At 40.7% G+C, this 25,455-nt stretch overlaps 1 protein-coding gene across 1 annotated transcript in view; it reads left to right on the plus strand.

Moving 5' to 3' along the window:
* Positions 1-25,455, plus strand: part of syt6a (synaptotagmin VIa) — a 67,242-nt gene that overhangs the window by 36,794 nt on the left and 4,993 nt on the right. The window contains exons 2-6 of the mRNA XM_047594537.1: positions 12,128-12,518; positions 13,363-13,924; positions 21,933-22,053; positions 23,015-23,186; positions 24,300-24,450. Coding sequence (XP_047450493.1) covers positions 12,128-12,518; positions 13,363-13,924; positions 21,933-22,053; positions 23,015-23,186; positions 24,300-24,450 — 1,397 coding nt within the window. The remainder of the gene's footprint in view (positions 1-12,127; positions 12,519-13,362; positions 13,925-21,932; positions 22,054-23,014; positions 23,187-24,299; positions 24,451-25,455) is intronic.

Consider the following 25,455-nt stretch of genomic DNA (forward strand, 5'->3'; position numbering starts at 1 on the left):
ATCCCTTGAAGTCAGTTATATAGTAGAAGGAGTGTTGTGCTTCTCAGGAGCTTGAAACTTGCAGGTGTTTTTAAATAAGCATATAGTGTATTGTAATTTACATTCTCTGCTCAAGCTGCATGGTAATTTTTATTGCGTTGCTACCACACAGGCACATAAAGAAGTTCATTTCCTGAGCGAAATGTCTCCACTGTTATTTGTCACGGTAGCTCAGCATAGTCACAATACATCAATCACTTTAAATGGGGAAGGTGTAAGAACAGACTCTGGCATTTTGCACATTTTCATAGGAGGTTTGGGGCCATCGGCAGTTCATCCCTTGACAGAAATTAGATTTTTAATTGCAGTATATACTGTAGCGACATACCACTTTTGCTGCCTTCAGATGTTTACAGTGTTCACGAGAACAGTCCATAAGAACGACCCCGCTCTTGTGGAATTATTGACCTGTTGGGTGGAAATTGTTAAAAGGGCATTAGTTCATGAGTGACGTGTCTATTGACATTTTCAGAAATGTTGGAGGTGGATGGTGCAATAATATATCGCAATTTTATATGTCTGAGGAAAATGTTTATAGTTCCATCAGCCCCCTTCTTTTGTTATGACGTGGCATTTCCTACATTAAATTAGCTGGTCGTTAGCTTTCTAAACCATTAGCCTCTGTGTCTTCTAGATGACAATGGTTGCCTAGCAGCAGCGTTCTCATGACCTACAGCTGATTTGACCATGTGACCAACAAGTCTTCTCTATACAGAACTTCCCATGTCCCCACAGTTTTATACTGTGCATTTTTATTTGTAGTAAGCATACAAACACGTGTATGAGAGTTATGCAGCTGGGCATTGTACGTTCCTTCAATTCTGCTTTTCCAACCTACGAGACAAATTCTAAAAATGCCAGCTTCAGAGCCAGGTTTCACTTCAATACTCCTTTCTTTTGCTTTCCTGAGTGAAGTAGCCCACACAAATCTAAATGGCAGCCATGATACAGAAAGGAAGGAAAGGTGCTTTAATGCCTTTCTTATCTCTGTTAGCATAGGATACATTGGACCATCCTTTACAAAGAAGAAAGGAGACAGTGCCGTCCCACAATTCCCTGCAGCAGCAGGATTCAAAGAGACCAAGCTAAAACAAACGCTCACCACAGACAAGATACTGTTGGATTTTACATCTTATGCCACAACATGTTAATATGAAGAGGTTTTGAACTCTCAGCAAGACGTGAACTTTTAACAGTATGATACTGTTGATACTTTATTAAAGTGCTCCTTAAATAAACATATTTAAATGATTGAACTGAAATTAATGTTGCAGCGTAGCCTTTGTTCAGTTTACATTAGTTATGTACTTGTTTTGAGCGTTACTTTTTTGCCTGTCTCTTTGGAATAACAATTTTACTTCAGTTACAGAAAGTCCTGCCTTAATAGTGGTCCATGTTTAAGGCCGTGACACACCAAGGCGATGGACAACTTTGTTCCAAGCGTCCGTGGCTGTAAAGTATTCTGCACCACTGCCACTAGTCAAGTCAGAACACTAATGCAAATTGGATCGGCAGCGAAATGGGACAGTCAGTCCAGTTTCCCCTTTTGAATGATGAATACAAACTACTGCCACCTGCTAGTATGGAGAGTTGTTTCCTTTCCAAAGCCACAATGTACTGTATGTGCCAGCTGGTTATTGGCTGTGGTCTTTGCAGTGTGTTCAAATGCATTTTCTTTGGTCCAGACACAGACGGTGTTATGTCACAGTCTGTGTTTCTTTATGTCGGTTTGGTGCGTCCAGAGCTTCACTCTTTTAGTAGTCCAGTATCCATATTTGTTTTGTTTTTTTTGCTTTGTTTTTTAACTAATTGACTGCAACCATGTTTGGTTTCCTGTAGAAACAGGGCAGTGTAAGATGGCGGATTCAGTGAAAAAATACTCACACCCTCTAAGCTAACAAAAACACAATGATTCATAATTACAGAAATTCTTCCACTAATGAAAACGTAATTATGAATGCTATACATTTCATTTCTGCCAATATATACCCTTAAACTCTACACACTAGTCCTTTAATTTGTATGCAATGAATCCAATTAATTTTCATTTATGGCTACCCTCAGGAAAGTCACAGTGTAGTCTCTTAATGAGTAATGAGTTGGTTTTGCTGTTTACGGCTCTCATCTACTACTCAGAATAATCTTTCTATTTTATTTTAAATGTTTATTTCCTCTCAAACCGAGGAGATGCAGGTCTGTAAAGCTTGGCTGTGAAGTACAATATTTGCTTAGTGCAAATGGCCCCCTTGAGTAAAGGCACACCGAAAGCTGTGTGACAGAGATAGGGGCTCCTGGTCAACAAGCAGGTTAATTGTGTGATAGGACCAGATGCTAATACAAGGGAACTTAACACCCGAAGCCTCGTGGGACGCTCCCCCCCTGTGGCCTCTGATTGGCCACAGAACACAGCAAACAAATGGCCTTCTTCATACGGAGAGCACACTCAGGCCAAAACGCATGAATTCAGTAATGAGTTTAATATTTTAAGTTTCCTGGCGAGATAAGGGTCGTTTTGGACCGTTGAAAGACGCTAAAGAGATGAGAGTCTGCACCTTGATTACTTTCGCACATGTGGAGGAGATAACAGCTCCCTGAGAGTCTCTCTTGGGTGGATTATTCAGTGTGAGTACTGGCACATTGTATGAGCCCTTTAAAGTCTATTAGCAAACTCCAGTTATTACGTAGTAAGGCAGAGGCATCGGGGATGCACACTTCTGCTGATAAGAAATTAACTTAAAACAAGTAGATTCTTTAAAAAGACAAACCTGAAATTCACACACGTCACGCCAGTGTGCTGAAAGCTGCAGAATGAGTTTTCAACAGGAGTCATGAACTTCTGAAAGTTTATTTCAAATGGCAGAGGTTGTGGAGAGTTCAGCATGGGGAGTTGTTAATGTGCTGCACGGATGGGTGAAAAACGGTCAATAAGGAAACGTTGCCGTTAGTGCAGAATTACTAGCTGGCTATTAGCTCGATGGAATTTGGATTTAATACAGTAGCAGAGAGGAGGGATGAGGACGTCAGTGTGTGCTTAAATAGTCTGGGCAAACAAACCCAGGGAGCAAAGTAGAGATTGCAGTTACCAAGTTATAGGGAAAGCAGGCGTGAAAAATAAAAATTAGGAGCTAGACAAATGCAATTATTTATTAATTACAGGAGACCTGATTGGGGAATTAAGTTCAGGTGAGGTGGGCGTGGTCGTGGGGGGAACTAGTTAAAGAATAGTAGCAGGACATCTGCTGGTAGATCATGAATATGAGCATTTTAAAATGCATTCAGTATGAACCTGTTGTCATGGATGCAAAGATAAAAGTGACATTAAGGTACTATATATATATATATTTAAGGGAAAGACCACAGACATGGTTAATATTTTAATAAGGCTGGCCATCTTTTTTTTTTAACACTGTTTTACACCAAAGAATAATAAAAAAATAAAAAAACACATGAGAATAACTCATGCTGTCTTTATATTAACATAAGGTTAAATTGCAGGAAGTGTTGGTTTGCTTCTGGTGAAGTAATCTATAAAGGGGCGCCCGATTTGATAGTATTTGTCTTCACACCCTCTCAATGAGAATTTAGTTTTTTCTAATTGTTAATGTTGCATAACATCATTCAAAAGGGCAGAGTGAATCGGGTCGAGCCTGTTTCTAGTTTAGTAAAAATCTGCCTGTGTGCTAGAAGACATATAAATGTTATCATGTTGTATTGAGAGTTAGATCGTATGAGATCAGGTCCTTTAATGCCAAGCTGGCCATCTTTTATACGGGAAATAAATAAATGCATGTTTTGCCTGATATGAAACACTATAATGGAGAATCAGAAAGCAGAAACTAAGGATAAATTTATTTAACTCCATATGGGACATTTGCTTCAGTAATAACACAGTATATTGTACCTATAATAGTTGTTGTGTCTCAGGTGTAGCAGGGTTGGTCTTTAAAGTTTAGTGCTGACTGTGATTTTTATAGTGTCAATGCACACTACGCTGTTTTTACTTTTGCACAGTCCTTAAGTTGACATTGCATTGTTTAATTTAATTATGAATGTATTACACTTATATTAACATTCTGTTATTTCATGTTTTAAGTTTGAACAAGCCTATATATACCCTACACTACACAATACGTTATTAACAAACTTACAGTAACTTGTCTTGGAGCTGTTTTTGTTTGAAATTATACTGCAGGGATGAAAAAGGTGACAGTGTTTGGCGTTTTGTTTTCCTGTGACAAAACCCTGTCCTTGGGCTGTCTGCGTCATCTCTGAGTTTGAACATTTTCAGCGTGACTGTTTCCCGGAAAAGACGTCTCTGTGGCATATTTTGGCAAAACTGAGACAGGAAAAAAACACCACCTGCTTTAACGGACAGCTCTAAAATATTTGAGCATTTTCCCAGCTGACAGTATATCTTGGCCTAGCAGGTTGGAGCTGTCAACCACACAGAGTGATTGAGCTGACAAAGCAGGGCGAATGGTTTTAAGAGGATATAGCTGAGGAGATGCATTGCCTGAATGTTTTGTCTGCACTGTTGCTTTTTGACGTAGGGCCCAATATTCTGCTTTTCGCTTAAGGCTGCTGAGTTCACATAATGGGAAAAAGTTATCTATTGTGTCTTTAAACGTTCTGTCCCATTTTATCTTTACTGCCAACACAGCCTAGGCCTCTGAAGTAGAGTATACTCTCCTTCCACCATTGCTGGGAAATGATTTATTCACATTAAAAGCAATGGGTAATTGAGAGAATTTTCCTGTAAATGTGACACAGTTTTCTCACTCTGGTATGAGGAGTGTGAGAATCTTTTTTTTTTTCTTTGCCTCCTCTTCACACCTCCGGCTGATCCGCTGGGGTCTAAACTCCTCTTCGAATGCGGTGGTGGGGCTTTAGGATTTGGGGATCTGGGCGGATTATGGGATTTTCTGATGGCTCTGAAAAAGACACCATGGGATACAGGAATCCAAAAATGGCTGAGGTACCCACATCAAGATTAGAGCGTATTATTTCACCCCTTAGGGACAAATGACAGGAAAGTCACTGGTGACAGCTTTGAAACAAGCGTGTTTGTGAAACATTTACAATTTAAGGAGGATCGCTGACCACAAAACCCTACTTAGGGCTGAAACCAGATGTAGTGGGTCGATACAGAGTTTCCAATTCCACAAAATGCCATTGCCTGTTATGTATAGTACTCTTTTCCTGAAACAGTTTAATTTTCTCTGGAAATCACAGCCATTAATAACACGCCTGCTGCACATCATCCTCTTGTGTTCCATTCTTGAGACAACTTTCTGGAGGTTATTCAGTACAACAAAGACACACTGTGCAGCATAACATTCATTAAATAGTTCATTAAATAAATTAATGAACAAACTGATGGAGAGATTACATAGGGACCCCCTACCTACTATATGTGCTCTACATTAAACTCTGACTAGTGCTATTTATACATAAATACATTATTATTATCATTTTGCATTCAATATTAAGCTATGCAAATACCACATAGTTTCAAATATTATAATTTTTTGTATTTCAAACATGTGAAACAGTAGGGTGGCTGTGCAACTGCCGTAAACATAAACACACCTGACATAAACATACATACATACGCCTAGGGGCTGAATAGGCTCTCTTTAAATTTGTGGGGGGAAAATTTAAAATATATATAAAAAATGTCTAATTGTCAGGCCGGGACTCGAAGCAGCACTCAGGACTCAGTATGCAGAGATGACTAGGGACTTTAATTGGAATGTACAGAGATCCCTTACAGAGGGACAACAAATGGCCACAAAAATTCCTGGACGTAATTCAAATCAGGGAAAACAAAAAAACTCTCCAAAGGGAGGAAAATTCAAAATGAAGAAACAATTCATAAAATAAACACAAAACACTCCGAAAGGAGGAACCTCAGAACTGAGGAAAAAGGCTAAGAAAAGACTAAACAAATCAAAGTAATCTCTCCGAGAGGATTCACAGGCTTACATGAAAATTACTTGGGAAGAAAACGTGAAGCGAAGCACGAGAAGGTTGACGAAGACGACACTCTGGCACGAGACAAGGGGAACACAGACTACTTAAACACATGGAGGGAAATAGGGGACAGGTGGACACAATCAGGAATCAGGGAAGACAATCAGACTGGTGACACATGAGGAAGGGCAAGTGACCTGAAACAAGAGGAGAGTTACTTTTCAAAATAAAACAGGAAATGACATGACAAAACAACCCCAAGACAAGACACCCTCACCACGGTGTGACACTAATCAATCAAGGTTTTGTGACCCCTATAGTCATAAATTGCGGTTCATTCACATCCACATTTTTTTGTCCCTGCAGTTATCATGTACATGTATGTTAAGAGAAAACCTGCAGCGTAAGATGCAGCTGTTGCCACTGATCAGTGAGCGTAATTAGAAACTGTATCAAGTTGACAGTTTTGAAGTGTAAGCGGAGACTAGTTAAGCGAGTGTTTTCCCTCATTCTGCATTCTCAGTCCGATTTCTTATTTAAATTTTTAATGTCGCACCTAAATCAGTTCAGATTGAGCAATAAAGTCAAGCACACCATATGTTGCCTAAAAGACACACAAATACAAGCGTAGCTGTAATAAAAACTAATTGAGATACTTTTTTTTCATCCTGAACCATTACAACCAGCAGAATGAGAGCTTCTACAAGGTTTTTAATGTCCATTTTTTAACTGGGCGAGTAGTAAACACAAATATTTTAAGAACAGTGCATGCATAAATAATTAAATACATATAAATAAAAAAAAATGATCTTGGTAATGGAAAGGGGCAACATTAAATGACTGGTTGATATATTTCCACTTTGCAATGCATACACTTTTATTAAGACTGTTTTTCTCTTTTTAATTCGACTCTTTATTTCTACATTTATTTCTTTATATACTTCTGCATCTGCATATTTGGCAGTATGACTCCTCTCAAAGCCACTGTGTGTGCCTTACACAATGTTAGCTTTGATCATGTAGATGTGTTTTGTTAGGCAATCGTTTGCTTCTATCTGGTTTATAATACAGGTACAGTAATTATGAAAATGAATAAATAAATAGAACCCCTTAGAAATGTAAAAGGTCAAAATGAAATGGCACTCATAGCTTTATTCTATGTATATGTATATTTCAATATATTCTGCTAGACAGCAATTATATGACTTTTATTTATTTGCATTTCTACATTTCTTTCTATGTACATTAATGCAGCTATAGGTGCAAGTGTATGTGTAGTTAACAGAGGGTCAGCATTGCTTGGTAAATAGGAATCGTTCTTCTGTCTGGTTTTGTCCAGCTGAACAACGCGGCAACAGAGTGAGGTTAGGACCATCCATCAAAAAAAAAAGAAAAAAGAATAAAAATAAATGACAGATACCTTATTATATGCCAGACAAAAGTTAGACATAATATCAGTAATTAAACAGAATAAGAGAACTAGGCCGATTTGCGATTCAGAGTTTTTATTTATATGATACATTTAATGTTTCTCCTTACGGTGCGGATGATAGTTGTCCATGGAGACAAAGTGTGTTTTGTTTTTCTCAAAGCAGACATATTGGGTTCATTATCTACGGATTGATTTTGCAAACACAGACACGTTTCCGCTCTGCTTTTAGCAAAGTGCACTTTTTATGGCCCACGCTAAAGCCCTCACGGTCCTTCATTTACACAATCATTCTTGTGAGATTTAAGTCTGAAATGAAACAAAACAAACAAACAAACAAAAAAAAAAATCCTAAACCTGTTTAATCCCCTAAATTAGAATAAAACTGCCGTCATTTTCTACCAAAGCCTAAAGTGGTTTCCAACCAAACTTACTGAAAATCAACTCCTCACATTTGGACATCTCTGTGATCTTAGTGTGTTACCTTGAGCCAGGTGGACTTTTCCTGCCAAAGATGAATCAATTCATAATAGCAAACAGAGAGGGTGCATGCTCTCTCTAATGACCAGGTTACTATGGAAACCAGGTTCGATTCGACTCAATTTAAAATGGAAAAAAAAAAGGAAACCCTCAGGCTTCACTCTGACTCAACTTCAAAACAAACCTTAATTAAATGTGAACACATCCAGAAACACCTCATCATTTGTAGCGTTGCCATTTTCAGAAGAACTTGAAAGTTCACCCCGACACTAAACTCCACAACCGGATCAAAGACCGTACTCGAACATGCAAAAGTGGCGGCGGAGAATGGGTGCCGCAGTGCCTTTAAAACTGGAGCTGTCACAGCATCCGTGAAAGACAGCTCAGCTCAGAGTGCCATAATAACTAAACATAACTAAATACCCATGTCCTTGCCTATTTGCCCCCGTTCTAAGGCCCAGTGAAGGGGCTTTACAGTGAGACTGATTCAGCCTCTGCTGCATTGATGGTGAATTGTTTTTGTTTGTTTGTTTTTTGCGAAAGGACACGAAAAGACTCCTCTGATTGACTAGTGGACAGTGATAGTCCACTCCTCCATGGCGCGGGTGTGATCATTAATAGCGTGCTAAACCCCGAGGTCAGTCTAGTCTCACGCTGTCAGAGGAGGTTGTTTCCAGAGCGAGTAATGTGTTCACACAGCTCAGCTCCATTACCCATCTGTCTGGAGAGGAAGAACAATGGCTTTTCTATCACTCTATATTTCTCTAACATTCACACCGACTCCACCGCAGGGTCATTAACAGTTTGACTTTCTCAACACTCGGAGGCTACAGAAACTGAGAAATTAGCAGAATTTCATCTTCAACACTTCTATTTTTGCGTTCATTATGTTAGAAATGACTTGCTGTACGGCAGCCACTGCAAAGCTAGAGTCCTCTCATTAACCTTCCCACACCTAACTACCGGCGGTGGCAGATGCATGATTCAGAACCAGCTACTGTGATTGTTATAATATAAGACAAATCTGGATTTCTGTTTCGCAATATACCTTGTTCAATTAAGGCATCGGCACATCTACAAAGCCCCAAAGTTGAAGCGGAGCTGTGTCGTGGACGGAATATAATTACAGAAACAACATGACTCGCGATATGTGTTCTTGTGTCGTGTGTTCTGCCGCTTCGTCTGTTCAAGCCTGCTTCTCATCAAGTGACGAGTGAAAGTGACGACTGCTAAGCATCAGCCCATTCTGGATCAAGTTAGACAAACAGGAACGTCGTAATTCGATTGATGCAAGTCCATTTCGATGGTACCCACTTTGCAGTAAGAGTGCGTACACAGCAAGCTTCAAACAGAAGCTTCCTCCCTTTTTTGTTATCACCAGCACATTCCAAGCTTTTAGTCTCCTGAAGCGAAGAAGTGGCCGAATGTTACATCAAGACGTGAGGACGGACCTGCTGAGGGAGACCTTTCCAGACCACCCTGCCAGTCAACATCCGGTCGGTCTTATCTCAAAACCCTTCGGCAGATTACCGCTGGTTCTTTTGTCCTTATCGCTTTTGTATGATACAATTTCTACAGGAGGATAACATTTGGCCACAGAGTTTAAATATAATTTGCTGCCAACACTCAGCTGAACTCTGTGGCTCTTTATATGTACATGTAAACATAGATATAAACAGGAATGAACAGAGGCAGTGCCGGCCGTTTACCATACATTTGATGCCGTTCTGCATGCAGATAGTCTCCAGATTTGAAAATGTTATGTCCACACTCCCAGGTACGCAAGCCTCCACTTTGTGTGCCAGTCTGCTCGCACCCTGTCAGTTTTAGTGCAGAGGTATTCTAACTGTGAAGTTCACCTCAAGACATTGTGCGAGGTGAAGGAGAGGTGGGGGGATAAAAAAAAACATTCATCTTCATGGTCAGCACTGCGGCATCAACATTCATACTCCGTCTCTGAGTCAGATCCGAACACACGGCTATGACGCACTGAGACAGAGTGACTTTTAAAGGGTATCATTATCTCTGGTATCCATCAACCGTGCTCAGGTATCGTAGAAATAGGCGATCCTTGTGACCCCAGATTATTCAGTAACAAAGGAATCCATTAATAACTTCTCTTCCACAGCAAACTTGAATTGCTACAAGATGATTCTGCTAACTTTTAATGGGGCTAGTTTACAAAAATGGAGCTCGGGTTTTAGCAAACTGAAACTCTACTGAAACCATGGAAGCATTATACTTCCTACTTGTATCCCCCAAGCATTATAGGAACTTCAGTTAGAGCATTATCACCTTGTGTTTTACTCTAAGTGTTTGATGTCTGACATGGAGGTTTGGGTATGGTTTTCTGACTTTTGTCCGATTTTAGCGCACACTGTGACGGGTTTCTGCAATTGAAAAAGTAAAACAACCCAGAGTTACATGCCCACATACAAGTTTCTGACCCATCAACGCCATCCCGATGCGAAAAACTGTCATCCGTACGAGCGTGCAATGGCATATTCCGGTGCGCGGTGCAGGGTCAGTTTTCATTTGCTGTGACGGAGGATGAAGACTCTGCAAGCGACAGTCCGGTCGAGATGAAGCTTTGTGGAGAGCTGTGTGAAATTTCAGATGACACGGAGAGGCAAGGGCTGCGGACAGCCGAGAAATCCTCCTCAGGGATAAATCCTCCAGGCTTGAAATCCTGTCTGCCACTTGGCTGAGCTATAAATCTGCCTCAGTGGACACTCCATTTAGTTTAAGTGTTGGACATGAACGCGCTTGATTTGTAGTGGAAAAAAAAGAAAAGAAAAGAAAAAGGCAATTTTGAGTAGCATAGTTTAACATAAAAGCAGCAGTGTGTCATATTAAAAGAGTTAGTGATGAATTCTCTTTATTTGAGCATTTTCATTAAACCTTTTTCTACTATTTTAAATGGATGTACTGTACATTTTCGTCCTCTGCATTTATCTGACTTGTTACATTACAGTTTTTGACATGACATACATATTTACATATGTAAAATAGTTAAAAAAAGAACTTATGTTCAACCTGCTGAAAAACGTAATCATATCAATCAGCATTGCGTGACACAATCCTTTCTATCAGAATTCCCGTACTATAGCTTTAAGTACAGTACAGCAGAAATGCAAACTCCATCCCTTCACCGCTGACAATTTACCTGATTTACATGTCATAATGTAACTCTAAGTAAATACAGAATAATCTGCAGGATTCTGAACTCGCTGACGCTCAGGTTCTACTGAGAAAAAGGACGAGTTGGGTAAATGTTAGAAAAGAGCAAATCCAGTGTGCTGAGAGGCAGCTCCCTGCTATCTGCTGTGTGTTTATGTGGAGGAGAGAAGCATCCTCTGAGAGGCCACGCGATGCTCCTCACTGCGAGTTATTGCAGATAAATCCGAGCAATCAAGGTGTGCGGAAAAAACAGCACCCCAGCAAGATTTTAGAAAACTGACTCCAGTTCCCGGCTCTAGTGTGCGGAAAACAATCCAAGCATCAGGTGATGAAATGTAATTACTTGTAGGAAAATGTCCCAGAGATACAGCAGTGTTTGCTCTGTTTTTTTCTTCTTTTTTTTTTTTTATCCTTTAGTCCATGTGAATCCATGCAGGGTGCTTGTCAGCATTCTTGGTGCGTCTCCAGCTCTTTGTATGCTGCTTGTTCCCTGGATGCTTTATTCATACCACAAAATAAATGAGTTGGACTGTGCCTGGTTCTTTTTTATCTGCTCCTTGCTAAAAGTCCCCGAGGAAGCCTCCTGACACCTTGTTCCTGTTCCCATGAGCCTCTTTACTAATTCAAATAGTTTGCAATTGTGTTTTTGTTTTTAAATAATTTGCCAGACTCTAATTATTTTTACCTCTTTCTTACCCTTGTGTTGAGTATGATGTAAAATATATACACGCACATATGGGTGTGTAACTACTAGAGGAACATTTGAATTCAGAATGCTTTACATGTCCTGCAGCTGAGCAGAAGACTAATGGAGATTAATATTTATGAAGCATATCTTCCAGTCTCCTACTTGCTCAGTGTCTGTAGTCTTATATAGAAAGGACTGATTTAGCTGGAGACTGTATGAAATATCATGTTCTAACAGACTCTCTCTTTCTCTCTCTGTCCTCTCTCACCCTTGTAATCACCATCTGTTTGTCCATATTGTGTGATCCTCTGTTTCTGGTCCCCGTCGCTCGCCACCAGACGCTACTTTTGGCCTCCTGCTTGGTGTGTTTGTGGTCTGTGGCCTGGCTCTGCTGGGCCTTCTTACATTCGTCTCCTGGAAGCTGTGCTGGGTGCCTTGGCGGACTAAGGCCCATTTCCCCAGTGCATCCCTCAGTCCGGCCTGCGGCCCACAGCACTGCCCGCTCCAGCCGCCTCTCCTGCTGCCCAGCCCCCAGCAGTCACCCGTCACCATGGCGACAGAGAAGGTGAAGGACCCCATGGGTTCGATGGGTTTCCTGGAGGCGGCGGTGAAGATAAGCCATACTTCCCCCGACATCCCCACCGACGTTCAGCTCTCCATGAGGGAGCACTTCCTGCGCCGCACGCAACGCATGCAGAGACAGACCACTGAGCCGGCCTCTTCCACTCGGTTAGTCACGTATATGCATGAGCATGCAAAACTGTTAACACACACAATAAGCCTGTGTGATGTGGTTATCCGTGTGCAAGTATGCTCAGGCTTACATGCAAGCATGCGTACAGAATCCAAGAAGCGCCATTAATCAAACAAAGTCATTTGTGTAAATCAGGAGGAGCCTTGGTGTGACACGTTTTCATAGAGAAGGCACCAAATAACCTTAATATAAAGTATCTCTAATAAGGGTTGAAATATTCTAAATATTCTTTCTAAGCGATTCGATTTCTACAGAGCTAATTATAATAAATACTAGGGATGTGAAACCCTGCCTCGGGGTATCTCTGCAGGTCATTCTGGTAAAGCTAATTATATGTGATGCTGGTTTTATAAGAACTAATGGTGTAGAATGGAAAACATTTGTTGTACATTTACCAGCAGACCTGTGCATTTCCAGCATATTAATAAGTGAACCGCGGTGGTTCATTTAATCTTTTATGTAAACACGCTTTAAAAGCACATCTATTTGTTGTTGAACCGAAGCAGGAGTGATTCGCATTCATGACCTCGACTCTGGGCCTGATTGAGCTGCCACCGTGTTTTGTTTTTGTTGTTGCTTTTTAATAAAGTGCACCTTCCCTTTGCTAAAAGATAAAAACAAAATAATTCACCTAGGCGCTGGCTGTTATCATTGATTAATTGCAACTTCAACAGAGGACATGAGGTGAGATAAAACGTTGCCGTTGGTCAACAGTAGTTCTTTGAGGTGTCCCTTAATTCAATAAGGTCCTGGGGTTTCACTACAGCTCTTTAACAGCACCTGTCACTCCCTCTTTATTCGTCTTATCTATCCCTGCAGGCACAATTCTTTCAAGAGACACCTGCCCAGGCAGATGCAAGTAGGCAGTCTAGACCTCGGAAATGACTACATGGTGGACAAGGATGAAAAGCCCACCAGCATTGGCCGCATACAGCCAGAGCTCTACCAACAGAAGGCCGCGGAGTCAGAGGAGTCATCCAAGAACGGCAGCAGCAAAAACTGTGGCAGGATTAACTTCTCCCTCAAGTACGACTACGAAAACGAGGCCCTCCTGGTCAACATCATCAAGGCAGTAGACCTTCCTGCCAAGGACTTATGCGGCACGTCCGACCCGTACGTGAAGGTCTACCTCCTACCCGACCGCAAGAAGTTCCAGACTCGTGTCCACCGGAAGACGCTCAACCCCACATTCAGTGAGAGCTTCCAGTTCCCTGTGCCTTACGATGACCTGGCTGCCAGGAAGCTCCACATGAGCGTCTTTGACTTTGACCGCTTTTCACGGCACGACATGATTGGGGAGGTGGTTCTGGAGAACTTGTTTGAGACGTCAGACCTGTCCAGGGAGACAAACATATGGAGGGACATCCAGTATGCCACCAGTGTAAGAATCTATCTTTTATTGTTCCTTCTGTTGGATTTGATGTGAAAAGACTAACTGAAGAGTGATTCTTAGGTTCTTGGGTTAGGATGTATCTATACATATCAGTTTAAACCAGAGGCACTGCTACACTGCAGACACATCCTCTGTAATGCTTTAATTAGTTATGCACGCAGTGATCCACACAATGCCAACCATTGTTTCCCCTTATTCATCTTAGATATCAGTTGATATTCTCGCGCCTGCCCGGCTAGTCAGTTTGAGCAAATCTCATTTCTGATTCCTCACACGGCTGCAGTGAAAAGATCTGTTCGAAAATATAGGGGGTTGGTTTAATATCACTGCAGCTATATTTTATATTATGTTGTGGCTTAAACTACAGTTGGCTCCGATATTAGACGTTTTCTGACGAACAGACAAAACATAATGTCTGACTTTTCCAGCCATCTGCAGCTCCAGATTTCTTGTTCCCTTTCTGCTCATTGCAGGATTTCTCAAAGCAATGGTGCCTTTCTCTCTTCTTATTCAATGTCGGTAATGAGACAGTCGAATAAACTTTACTAGAAATGTCAATAGAGAAAATCAACACGTTTGTTTACATGCAGCACAAGCTCCACATCGTGGCTGGTTAATTGATCCGTACATTGTGTGCTTAAAAGTCAGTGCAGAAAGGCTGATTAAAACGGCCCAGCTTTAGCCACCATGACAATATGTTCCACAGTTAAAATGCATATGTTGGGTAAAACTGAATTGGACATTTCAAAAACTTTTGACACTCTTTGTTGGTCTACATAGTATTTTAACAGGGCCGTGCAGACCTCAAAGTTAAACGTCAGCACATGGAGCATGCATTTGAAACACCACACAGAAACGTACCCTACAATATAACTGGCTGAATTGTAGCAGCCCATACTCATAAATGTATGATGGAACTACAGCATACCATAAATGAGAGAGCGGTGAAAAGCAAAAGTAGTCTAGTCTTTGCCTTTTGCCGCCCCAACGCAGCTCCAACCTCGCCTCCTTACGAGGTAGGATGAAATATGATTGATAAGCTACAAAATGATGCTTATAAAACACACAGTGACATTCTCTAACTCAACAATTACACTGTATAGCCAGGAATTTGCTGATTCATAATTATTCCTAATGCTGACAACTAAGTAAATAAATAAATAATAAAAATAATAAAATAATAATAATAATAAAAATATATATATATTATATTTAATTTCTGTGTACTGATATGTTATGTTTAATGAGAGGTTGAAATGACAATTCAAATTCTTCAAATTATTTTTGTTCTTATATTTATACTGTAACAGTCCAAAATTATATAAGCATGCATGTACATTGCATAGTTTTAGTGAAATAACATAGGCCTAAGCTTCATTGTCTCTAAAAACACTGGAGGAAAAACACTACAACTTACTTGACAGTAAAATGATACATCTCTCTAATGCACTAAAAATAAAAGGAAACCTGACATACTCTTTCCTCTCAGCACGGTGTGTGTGGTTAACGAGTGGACTTATTAACAAACAAATGGGAGGTGTGTGCAGAGTCAGATGCACAACAGGAAGGATGCTCATTTCACATTGTCAATCATCTTGCTACAAACGAATACCGCTGCAAAACCTACTTGCCAGGCCATCCGTTTTTTAATTACTCTGACGTCTTACTAGCCATTAGCTACTGGCTGGAGGCACTTCTGGGCATGTCTATGTGGATCATGTGACCAATCACCCGAGGGTAGATCTAAATTTTTGTTATACAGACGACTTTCAGAGACACACTTATAAAAAAAAAACAAAAAAAACAAAAACACATTGATAAAGGGCACTTTTGCCTTGTTATATTTGCCAAATATGATTAAACTCATGTTGTGTTTGGTGTTCTATTTAGTGTCTACTTGACGTACACTTTAGCACTAAGCTAAAGTTTGTTTCTGGTGTTTTGTTCAAATTTTGTTCACAAAGGGAACAAATGTGGAGGTAAGCGGCTCAACAGTTCTCAGCAGAAGACAAACAGACAAACAGTTGCCCGCACCCCATGTTCACAGCAGATGTTTAGATTTGTTGTAGCAGGAAAAGTGCAGGTGAGAGAAAACGATGGGTTCTGACAATGACCCAGCGGGCACAGGTGTAATAATGATGGCTGCATTCCATTTGAGACAGGTCCTGCTTTCATGCGTGCTGGTTCAGTGGATCTGAGTCATCATCAATAGACTTGTGCTTTCCCCTCTGTGACAAGTCAAAATGTCTGCTGTGAAAAGGGTCTATACAGGATGATAGGACATTAGGCTCATGTAAATGAAATGGTTGTTATATCATGTCCCATCTGCGCTTTTCCTGCAATGATGTATCAAAGCAAGGGCCATAAAAAGACATATGCTGCTTCACATCCACAGTAACTAAACCTGGCTTCAACCCTGAGTTGACTAGCCCTGACCGTCACCACCGAGCCAAAAGAAACAATGAAAGTGATCTGAGACTAAAGCAGAGTCTACACAAAAAGCGCTCCTCGTGTGTTAGCCCAAACATATAAGCTCCTGTTATATTCAGGCTCTAAAAGTAGAGACGCAATATTCCTCAGCTCGAATTTACAGACAAATTAAACAAAACAAAAAAAAGGGTGAATTCGATGCATCATTATTTATTTTATTTTTTGCATTTTACATGAAAACTACAGTTGTCATGTAAAAGGGTCTCAGCACTCCCAAAATTCATAAAACCCATAAACTCAGTAAAACACCTCTTTGCAGATACAGTTGTTGACAATGTCCAAGGGCCAGTTTCAGATGAAAATGTTCTTTTTTTTGCTGTTGTTGTTGTTTTTGCCTTTGGCACCATGTTAGGTCACATTGTTACTTTCTCACGTCCTCAGAGCCCCTTTTATCTGACAGTCCTCTGCCTCCTCAAGATGTTGAACTTTTTCCCGGCCTGTTCAATAATCCCAACATTATTGCTTAGTGGACAGAAACGCAGGCGGCGTTCTCCTTGGCACGCAAACTTTATTGAACTACCAAATGATTTTATGACAAAATCCCTTGCTCGCGATAAATTCAAGATTGGCAACATAAAGAATGCACAGATGGCAGAGCTTCAGATGAAACAAAAAACAAATATGGAGGGGGGGGGGCTTGAAGAAAGACGAAGTACTGCGCAGCATAGTGCACCGAGCAGGAAGACACGGCCAGCAGCTCTCCTCATTTCACAGATCGATGAGGCATATTCGTCAATAGCATCGACCCAAAGCATAAGGACTGTGGGAAGGTTTTTACAGGCTAATCAGTCACTTGGGTGAAGATTATTTATCAACTGCAGAGGCGACTAAACCCCAAATATTCAGTCAGAAGGCAGGTAGTCAGTATAAAAGTGACTACAATATATTATTCATCTGAATTGAGACTCATTAAACTTAATGCAAATTGAAGCACGCTACCATGTTCATAATCACAGTTCCATCCATAATTATTCTTTGAATATATATGTTTTCTAAAACACTTAAAACTCATTTCCCCCTCAATAATTAATGCAATTAAAGAAAAAAGTAATGATCTCAATAACAGATTATCCCGTAGGGGGGTAGTGGGGGGGATTACTCACCAGTCCATCAATCAGTCATATAGATTATATGAGTCAACAGGAACTGCAAACTCCACACAGAATGCTAACCACTGTGCCACCAAATTAAATATTAAAGAAAAAAAATAAATCGGGAACGAAAGCATGAATTAAATACATGTGGGTCTAAAACATTTTCAGAGTTGCAAGGAGAAAAGGAGCAATGTGCTATTTATTTCTAATAAAAGCTCCCTCATTCGATTGATTTTAGAGCCTGTCATTTTAATCTGGTGCCTGCAGCTGCATTTGAAAGTGCACATTATGGTTAACTGTGTTAGGGAGATGTGGAAAAGGTCCTGTTCTCTTTCTTTATGTGTTTTATTATTAATTATTTAAGGAGCTTAAAAAGATGAAAAACTGCCTTCAGGAGAGCATTTATCAACATTAGTGGCTCAAAAACATCAAGTTTAGCACTCTTGTCACCAACTGTCAAGCACTGTCGACTCTCGTGTCCTACAGCAAGAGCTCGCTTCTCTGACTGGAGTCCAGCTGGAGTCCATATCAAGCTCTGACTGAATGTCTCATCTCATCTGCCTATTGTTTTTGCCTATTAAAACCACAAAGTACATAGAAGAAAAGTATTTGATTATGATACATGAGAACATTCTTCAGTTTGTCAGAAGATGAAGTCCACAAACTTTACTAAGTACTACGGCAACTTATAAAGTAGTTGTGGGCAAAGCACACAATTCCCTTTGTAAGGCTAAAAAAAAAAAAAGATTAATGTACTGCAGATGGTACTGACTGGCACAAAACCAGCTCGTGTTTCCACAAGCAAGTGTCGTTTTGTGCATTTACAACACTTGACACGTGCTGTGCTCTCACATTGGGCTGAACCTTCACACCCTTCATATAAAATCCCTCACTTCCACAGCAGAGAAAGCCAAATTGCAGCTGCATGTGTGACGAGACACTGAGAATGCGGCACTCAGACGTTTTGGGATTTGCCAATCAACCGGGTTCTCACGAAGCTCATTCAGGGTGATTAGGGGTCTGTGAGACCTTAATACCATTTGTAGGATGGGGCTGAGAGCTCACACGGGACAGAATGCAGGACATTCATTACACTTGAGACTATTAGCTCAGTGGGGGCTCACACAGGGTTGTCTGTACATATAAGAGTTTATATTTTAGTTTATGCTTGGAAAGTTTCTGTCTGTAATTTAAAATGTAGAAAACATTCTTACATAAGAGATCTTGATGGTACAAGCCTTCAAAGCCGTATCATTCACTCTAATTTATGTTAGTAATCGAGTTAAATTACATCAAAGCATTAAGCGGTAAATTTGATATCCTCCCAATTTTGCTTCAATTTACTGAAATGGATGATGATCATGTGGAAAAATGATCAAAATGCATACTTTCTGAGTATGTAATCCAAATGAGAATAATTAAATCTCACAGTTCAAGCAATTTTCTTTCCACTTTTTGTCAGATGTTGACAGTGAGACCTTCAGCTTTCCTCAGTTTAAGTTGTTCATGGATTCATCAGGGTTTTAATGAAAAGTCCAGAGTACATATTCTTTCACTCAGGATTATTTCTGATTAGCTGTGGTGGTGATGTGGTCCATTGGTCATGCTGCTTTCAAATGGAACTTATGAACTTGGGGTTACGATATGGGAAGTCAAGTACATAATACGTTTAGCGTTGAGGTGGTAACATCAGTCACCAGAACACCACTGCTAAGTGAATGCTGGTGTCTAGAAGACATTGAGGTTAACGGTTTAGCTGACTAACAACCAGATAACTCAATATGGTAAATGCAAAGGCATAATGAAAGTATGAGGCCTTATTAAGTCACAAAGAAAACTCTACAGGACTAAAATACAGTACATTTCTGAAACTTACTTCTGAAAACTTGAGTAAACACGACACAACTCATGAACTCTGACCTTTAAGGGAAACCTTTCCACAAGAGGGGGCCATTAATACCCGTTTGGTCCAAACGACTAAAAAAAACGTTGGATTGCCAGTAAAATTTTGGACCCCATTTTGCCTTCAGAACTGCCTTAATTCCTCGTAGCATTTCAATGAGGTGTTGGAAACATTCCTCAGAGATCACACAGTTGCTGCAGATTTGTTGGCTGCACATCTATGATGCTAATCTCCCGTTCCACTACGTCCCAAAGGTGCTCTACTGAATTGAGATCTGGTGACTGTGGAGGCCACTGCCAACTCATTGTCATGTTCAAGAAACCAGTTTGTGATGATATGAGCTTTGTGACATGGTGCATTATCCTGCTGGAAGTAGCCGTCAGGTCATAAAGGGATGGACACGGTCACATTAGGTATTTAAAGTGTGCTCAAAGTCTGCCAAGAAAATATCCCCCCCACCTTTACACTATCACCACCAGCCTGAACCGTTGATACAAGGCAGGATGGATCCATGCTTTCATGTTGTTTACACCAAATTCTGACCCTGCCCTCCGAATGCCACAGCTGAAATCGAGACTTGTCAGACCAGGCAACGTTTTCCCAATCTACTTCACTGTGTGAACTGTAGTCTCAGTTTCCTGTTCTTAGCTGACAGGAGTGGCGCCCGGTGTGGTCTTCTGCTGCTGTAGCCCATCTTCTTCCAGGTTCGACAAATTGTAAATTCAGAGATGGTTACAACCACATTCCTTGGTTGTAACAAGTGGTTATTTGAGTTACTGTTGCTTTTCTATCATCTCCAACCAGTCTGCACTTTCTCCTTTGACCTCTCACATCAACACAGCATTTTCATCCACACGGCTGCTGCTCACTGGATATTTTCTCTGTTTTGGACCATTCTCTGTAAACCCTAGAGATGGTTGTGCGTGAAAATTCCAATAGTTTCTCAAATACTCAGACCAGTCAGTCTGGCGCCAACAACCATACCGCGTTCAAAGTCACTTAATTCTCCTTTCTTCCCCATTCTGATGCTCGGTTTGAACCTCAGCAGGTTGTCTGGGTCGCCTCTACATGTCTAAATGCATCGAATTGCTACATTTGTTCACATGCAATTGAACAGGTGCACTTAATAAAGTGGCAAGTGAGTGTACAAGACAAGTATTAAATTACATGGACATATGGTTGTGCTACCCTTCAAAACACACACACATTTAGTAGGAGACTTCATTTTGTGGTTTGAAACAGTCACATACACCTGTCAGAGGCAACATTAAAGCCACTGACAGGCCAAGTTAATAACACTGAACATCTTGTGACAATGGCAAACTTTTGGACTTGACATTCATGTAGATGTTACTTAGACATATACCACCCACCTAGACCAGACCAGACACCCCCAGCCCATAGCAATGGCACTCCTTGATGGCAGCAGACATCCCCAGCAGGATGCAGCCCGACACAGACACACACACAGAAATGCTTTAGGAACAACTAAAAAACAAGGAGAACAGCACAGTGTTGACCTCCAAATTCACTAGATCCAAACTAATCAAGTATCTGTGGGATGATCCACAGGGGCCTCTCCCTTCAACCCATAGGACCCAAAGACCCCCACTAACAACATCCTGTTTCCAGACACCACAGGACACCCTCAGAAGACCCATGTCCATTCTCTGATCAGTCACAACTGTTTTGGAGGCACAAAGGACACTTAAACAATATAAGGCAGGTGGTCGTAATGTTTTGCCTGATCAGTGTAAATCAATCAAATGGTTAAGGAAGACACCCGTCCTTATTCTTACATAATATTTCTAACCGTGCTCTGCGGGTGCTCAATCGCGAAATCAACAAATAATCATTTAAATGAACAACGTTTGAACAAAATGTTTGACTAAGAAATCCTGATAATATGACAGAAACAGATCCCAATCTCCATAGTTTAAATGAGGCTGTCATTTCACTCCTGGCTCTGTTTAACAAAGCCAGGAACAAAACGAGCACAAAACGAGAATGTTGGCATTTCATACAACTCATTCTCTGACTGCAGTGTGCTTCACATCTTAAAATAAAATACCACGCCGCAATACCTGCGTCCTTTCTGAAAACAATTTTAAAAGGAAAGTGCAATCATCAAACAGCAAGCTCGTAATGAGGCTCTTTTTCAAACTGAAAATATAAAAGTTTTCATTATATCGCCTCTTCAGTGCACCTCTATGTGTATTTTAAGCACGAACCACAACTGTGAAAGTCATCACAACATCATATATTTTCAAGGTTTTTGCGGTTTCATGGTCAAGGTTGAAAAGGATAACATATAATCCAAGGCCCATTAGGCAGTCCTTCTTCGGTTACATAGAGCAGACTTTAAACAAAATATAGGCATTGATCCCAGCAACAGACCTTCAGGATGAGACCCTTCTTTTATTGTACACCGCTTCACTTTGGACTGAAAGCATCGGAGCTGAATACAAAAACTTGTTGTTTTTTTTGTTTTTTTGTTTGCCTCCCACAGGAGAGCGTTGACCTTGGGGAGATCATGTTCTCACTTTGCTACCTGCCCACCGCAGGCAGACTCACACTTACTGTCATCAAGTGCAGAAACCTCAAGGCCATGGACATCACCGGATACTCAGGTGTGTTTTTGTGATTTCATTACAGCTGCAGCGATCCTCCTCTGAATATCCAACCATAAGCATGTCACATGAAGGGAACAAACAGTGGAAGGCCCTGGCCGCCGCTGCCTTCTGTTTATCTCAGCAGTTAATAACATTCAGCACTTGCGATATTAAGACACTGTCAGCGAATAGATGCAGGCGCTCGGCTCATTTTAATAGACTCCCGCTCCAATTTCCTATCGCATGTTTCCCTACAATACTGATATCGCTTGTAAAATGTGACATTTGTTGGGCATTAAATGTCAGGGATCAGGTGTAACTCTGAACGAAGGTGGTATTTATCCTCCCACGTTTAATGACAGTTTTAAAACCCCTTCACTGAGTTTTTTGGGGATTTAGCTGTCTGCCATTATTTCAATCTGTGAATCATAAAACAAAGATCTATTGAATTGTGTTCTCAAGTACACGCAGCTGATTGTTGTTTATAGATTCAGCGCTGCTCATATCTGACTAAAACGTGCCATAATGGATCATACGAGGCGAATTATTGCTGACGGACAAAGACTCAAATCAGCATTCAGGAAGCTTTCTCAGTCACGCTATTTAGTAGCTATCTGTGGCCTCCCATCCACTTTGTTTACGCAAGGTGTTGACTCATCTAGTTTTCTGCACATTACTGATGCCAGGTCCTCCAGGGTTACTTTCATGCTCAAGTAGAAACCAAAAACACACACAGACATGCACAAGGGATAATAAAATAGGAAACGGTTGGAACCGTCTTCGCAGATTTCTCTCAAGATGCTTTGGCCGTCAAAACAAACACCGAAACATTTAATAAACCCGGAAGACTGATCTCATTACCGCCCTGGCAGTTCCTAAATGAGATGGATAGCTCGGAGCACGCCCAAACACGATGTTATATTTAAATGTAAAGTCAAGTTTTCTGAGTTGCTCTTAATCTTTTCCTCTCGCGGATCAGATCCCTACGTCAAAGTGTCACTGATCTGCGACGGAAGGCGTTTGAAGAAGAAGAAGACGAGCATCAAGAAGAACACTCTGAACCCCACCTACAACGAGGCCATCATCTTTGACATCCCGCCAGACAGCATGGACCACGTCAGCCTGCACATCTCTGTCATGGACTACGACTTGTACGTACATAACAGAGCCAGAATGACTGGTTAGCTTGGTGATAAATAATGAAAAAAGAGGGAAGGCTTTGCTGAATTTCTTCGTTAAAAGTCTGCCTAAATGAAATAACTTTGAATTTTGGGACTTTGTTTGAACAGACATCTCAGGACGCTATCTGGCACTAGGAGCACACGTGATGGCTATTTTTTACTTAAAAAAATAAAAGTCACACTAAGGGTAGCAGAACAAATCGAATAATACGCTCAATAGGTGGGTGTGCCTGAAACCAATGGATCAAGCACAAATAAGATGTAAAAGATGGAATTTACTTTCATCTTGACTCTTTACATCTTGAGCAGGATAATGCATGTGCAGAGTCTGACACAAGAGACAAGGTTTTACTTAAATCTGAAGTCCTGACTTAAAAATTTATCTGGTTGTATGACCAGCTTGATAGCAATAAATCGAGAAGAGTTTAGAAGTTAATCATCATCCAATAATATAATTAGATAGATAGATAGATAGATAGATAGATAGATAGATAGATAGATAGATAGATAGATAGATAGATAGATAGATAGATAGATAGATAGATAGATAGATAGATAGATAGATAGATAGATAGATAGATAGATAGACCTTCATACCTACCTTTGTGTTTACTATGTGAATCTATAAAAGGAAAAAGAAAAGAGTGCAGTGCGGGCATCTGACAGGATGAGAAAGGTCAGGCTGTGTGTATTCTTTTGACTGTGTACTATGAACAGAGTGGCTACTTGCAGGATTAGACACTTGTTCTCTTTACAGTCCACCATTATGAGAGGATTAACTCAGGTTGTGCTAATAATCCGGGGATTATATGGAGAAAGCAAAGTCTGCTTTCATTTACACTTCACACAGCGTTAACGGAGCAAAGATCAGCTTTGAATGCCTCCCTGAAGTGAGTCAGCTCTGGTGTCACAGAGACAATCGGTCACGGATTCACTGTATCAATGGACAAGACGTACGCATTGAGACTTGTGTCTCCTCTGATTACAAAATGCTCTTCTTGCAATTATGAACAGTGTGATGTATGAGATGTCATGTCAGGTTAAATCAGACGTATTCATACCAGTATGCGTGTGTCCCCACAGGGTAGGTCATAATGAGATCATTGGTGTGATGCGGGTTGGATGCCACGCCGACGGACTTGGCAGGGACCACTGGAACGAAATGCTGGCTTATCCGAGGAAGCCCATTGCACACTGGCACCCCCTGCTGGAGTCCAAGAAGTCTGAGAAGGAGGTAAGTCTGGGGCTGAAGTCATTTCTTACCTCTCATCATTCCAGGTTTTTGGCAAAAACAATACCCATTCAGGTTATATCCAAAGTGAATTGAATTCCATTCATGACCATATTGGAGCTCATGTATGGTCATGGTCTCTTTTGAAAGTCAAGACTCTGAAGGTCCTATGACAAAGTCAGAATCACTATTGTTCTTGAGGAATCAAAGTTGGCACACAGTTAAAAAATAAGAAGTTGACCTGATTTTTTCTTTTAGTTTTGAAAAAATGTGTTGAATCCTATAATAACTTTTATCGGTGAAATTACATGCAGAATTTACTCAAGCATCACTCGTATACAGAGCTCTGGTTGGTTCAAAAGGCTACTGCTGTCCCATGTAAGACCAAGCAGAATGTTAAAGGGTTAAGGGATTACTCTGTACGTGTTTATCATCTCAAATTAGTAATGAAGATGCTTGGCTGGTAATCCTGAGCCTACATTAAAGAATATTGCTGGAGGTGAGAGTTTTTTAAACTCTGAGGGAGTTGCAAGGGTGGCACAGAGGACACATGAGGTTCTACTATAACCTCATGTGTCCTCTGTTATAGGGATGGGAGCCTACTGGTGTTTGTATAACAATGAAATTTAGTGATTTGTTTAGTTTGGCAGCAACAGCAGAATCAACAGCTCCTCTTAAGGAATTGCAAGCTACTTGCAAGGGTCAAACAAACTATTAAATTTGACTACTGTGACAAACACATGAAATACACATGTTTAAAGCTAGGATGACTTACCTTCGCCAAAGACGTCACCATATCTGAAGTCCTACAACAAATGTCTAGAAATCCACCAAGAACAGAGCCTTTATATGTCCAGAACATTCTTGAGCATTGTCTCATTTTGAACTTTCCTCTGCGTTAAAGTTCTGCAGTGATAGCTGCGAGGTGCCTGAACACACTCCAAACAGGAACAATGAATGGCCAGTTTATCAAAGATCTCAATCACACTCACTGAATCCAAACACTTC

Source organism: Mugil cephalus, chromosome 1 (assembly GCF_022458985.1).
Source record: "Mugil cephalus isolate CIBA_MC_2020 chromosome 1, CIBA_Mcephalus_1.1, whole genome shotgun sequence".
Taxonomy (NCBI): Eukaryota; Metazoa; Chordata; class Actinopteri; order Mugiliformes; family Mugilidae; genus Mugil; species Mugil cephalus.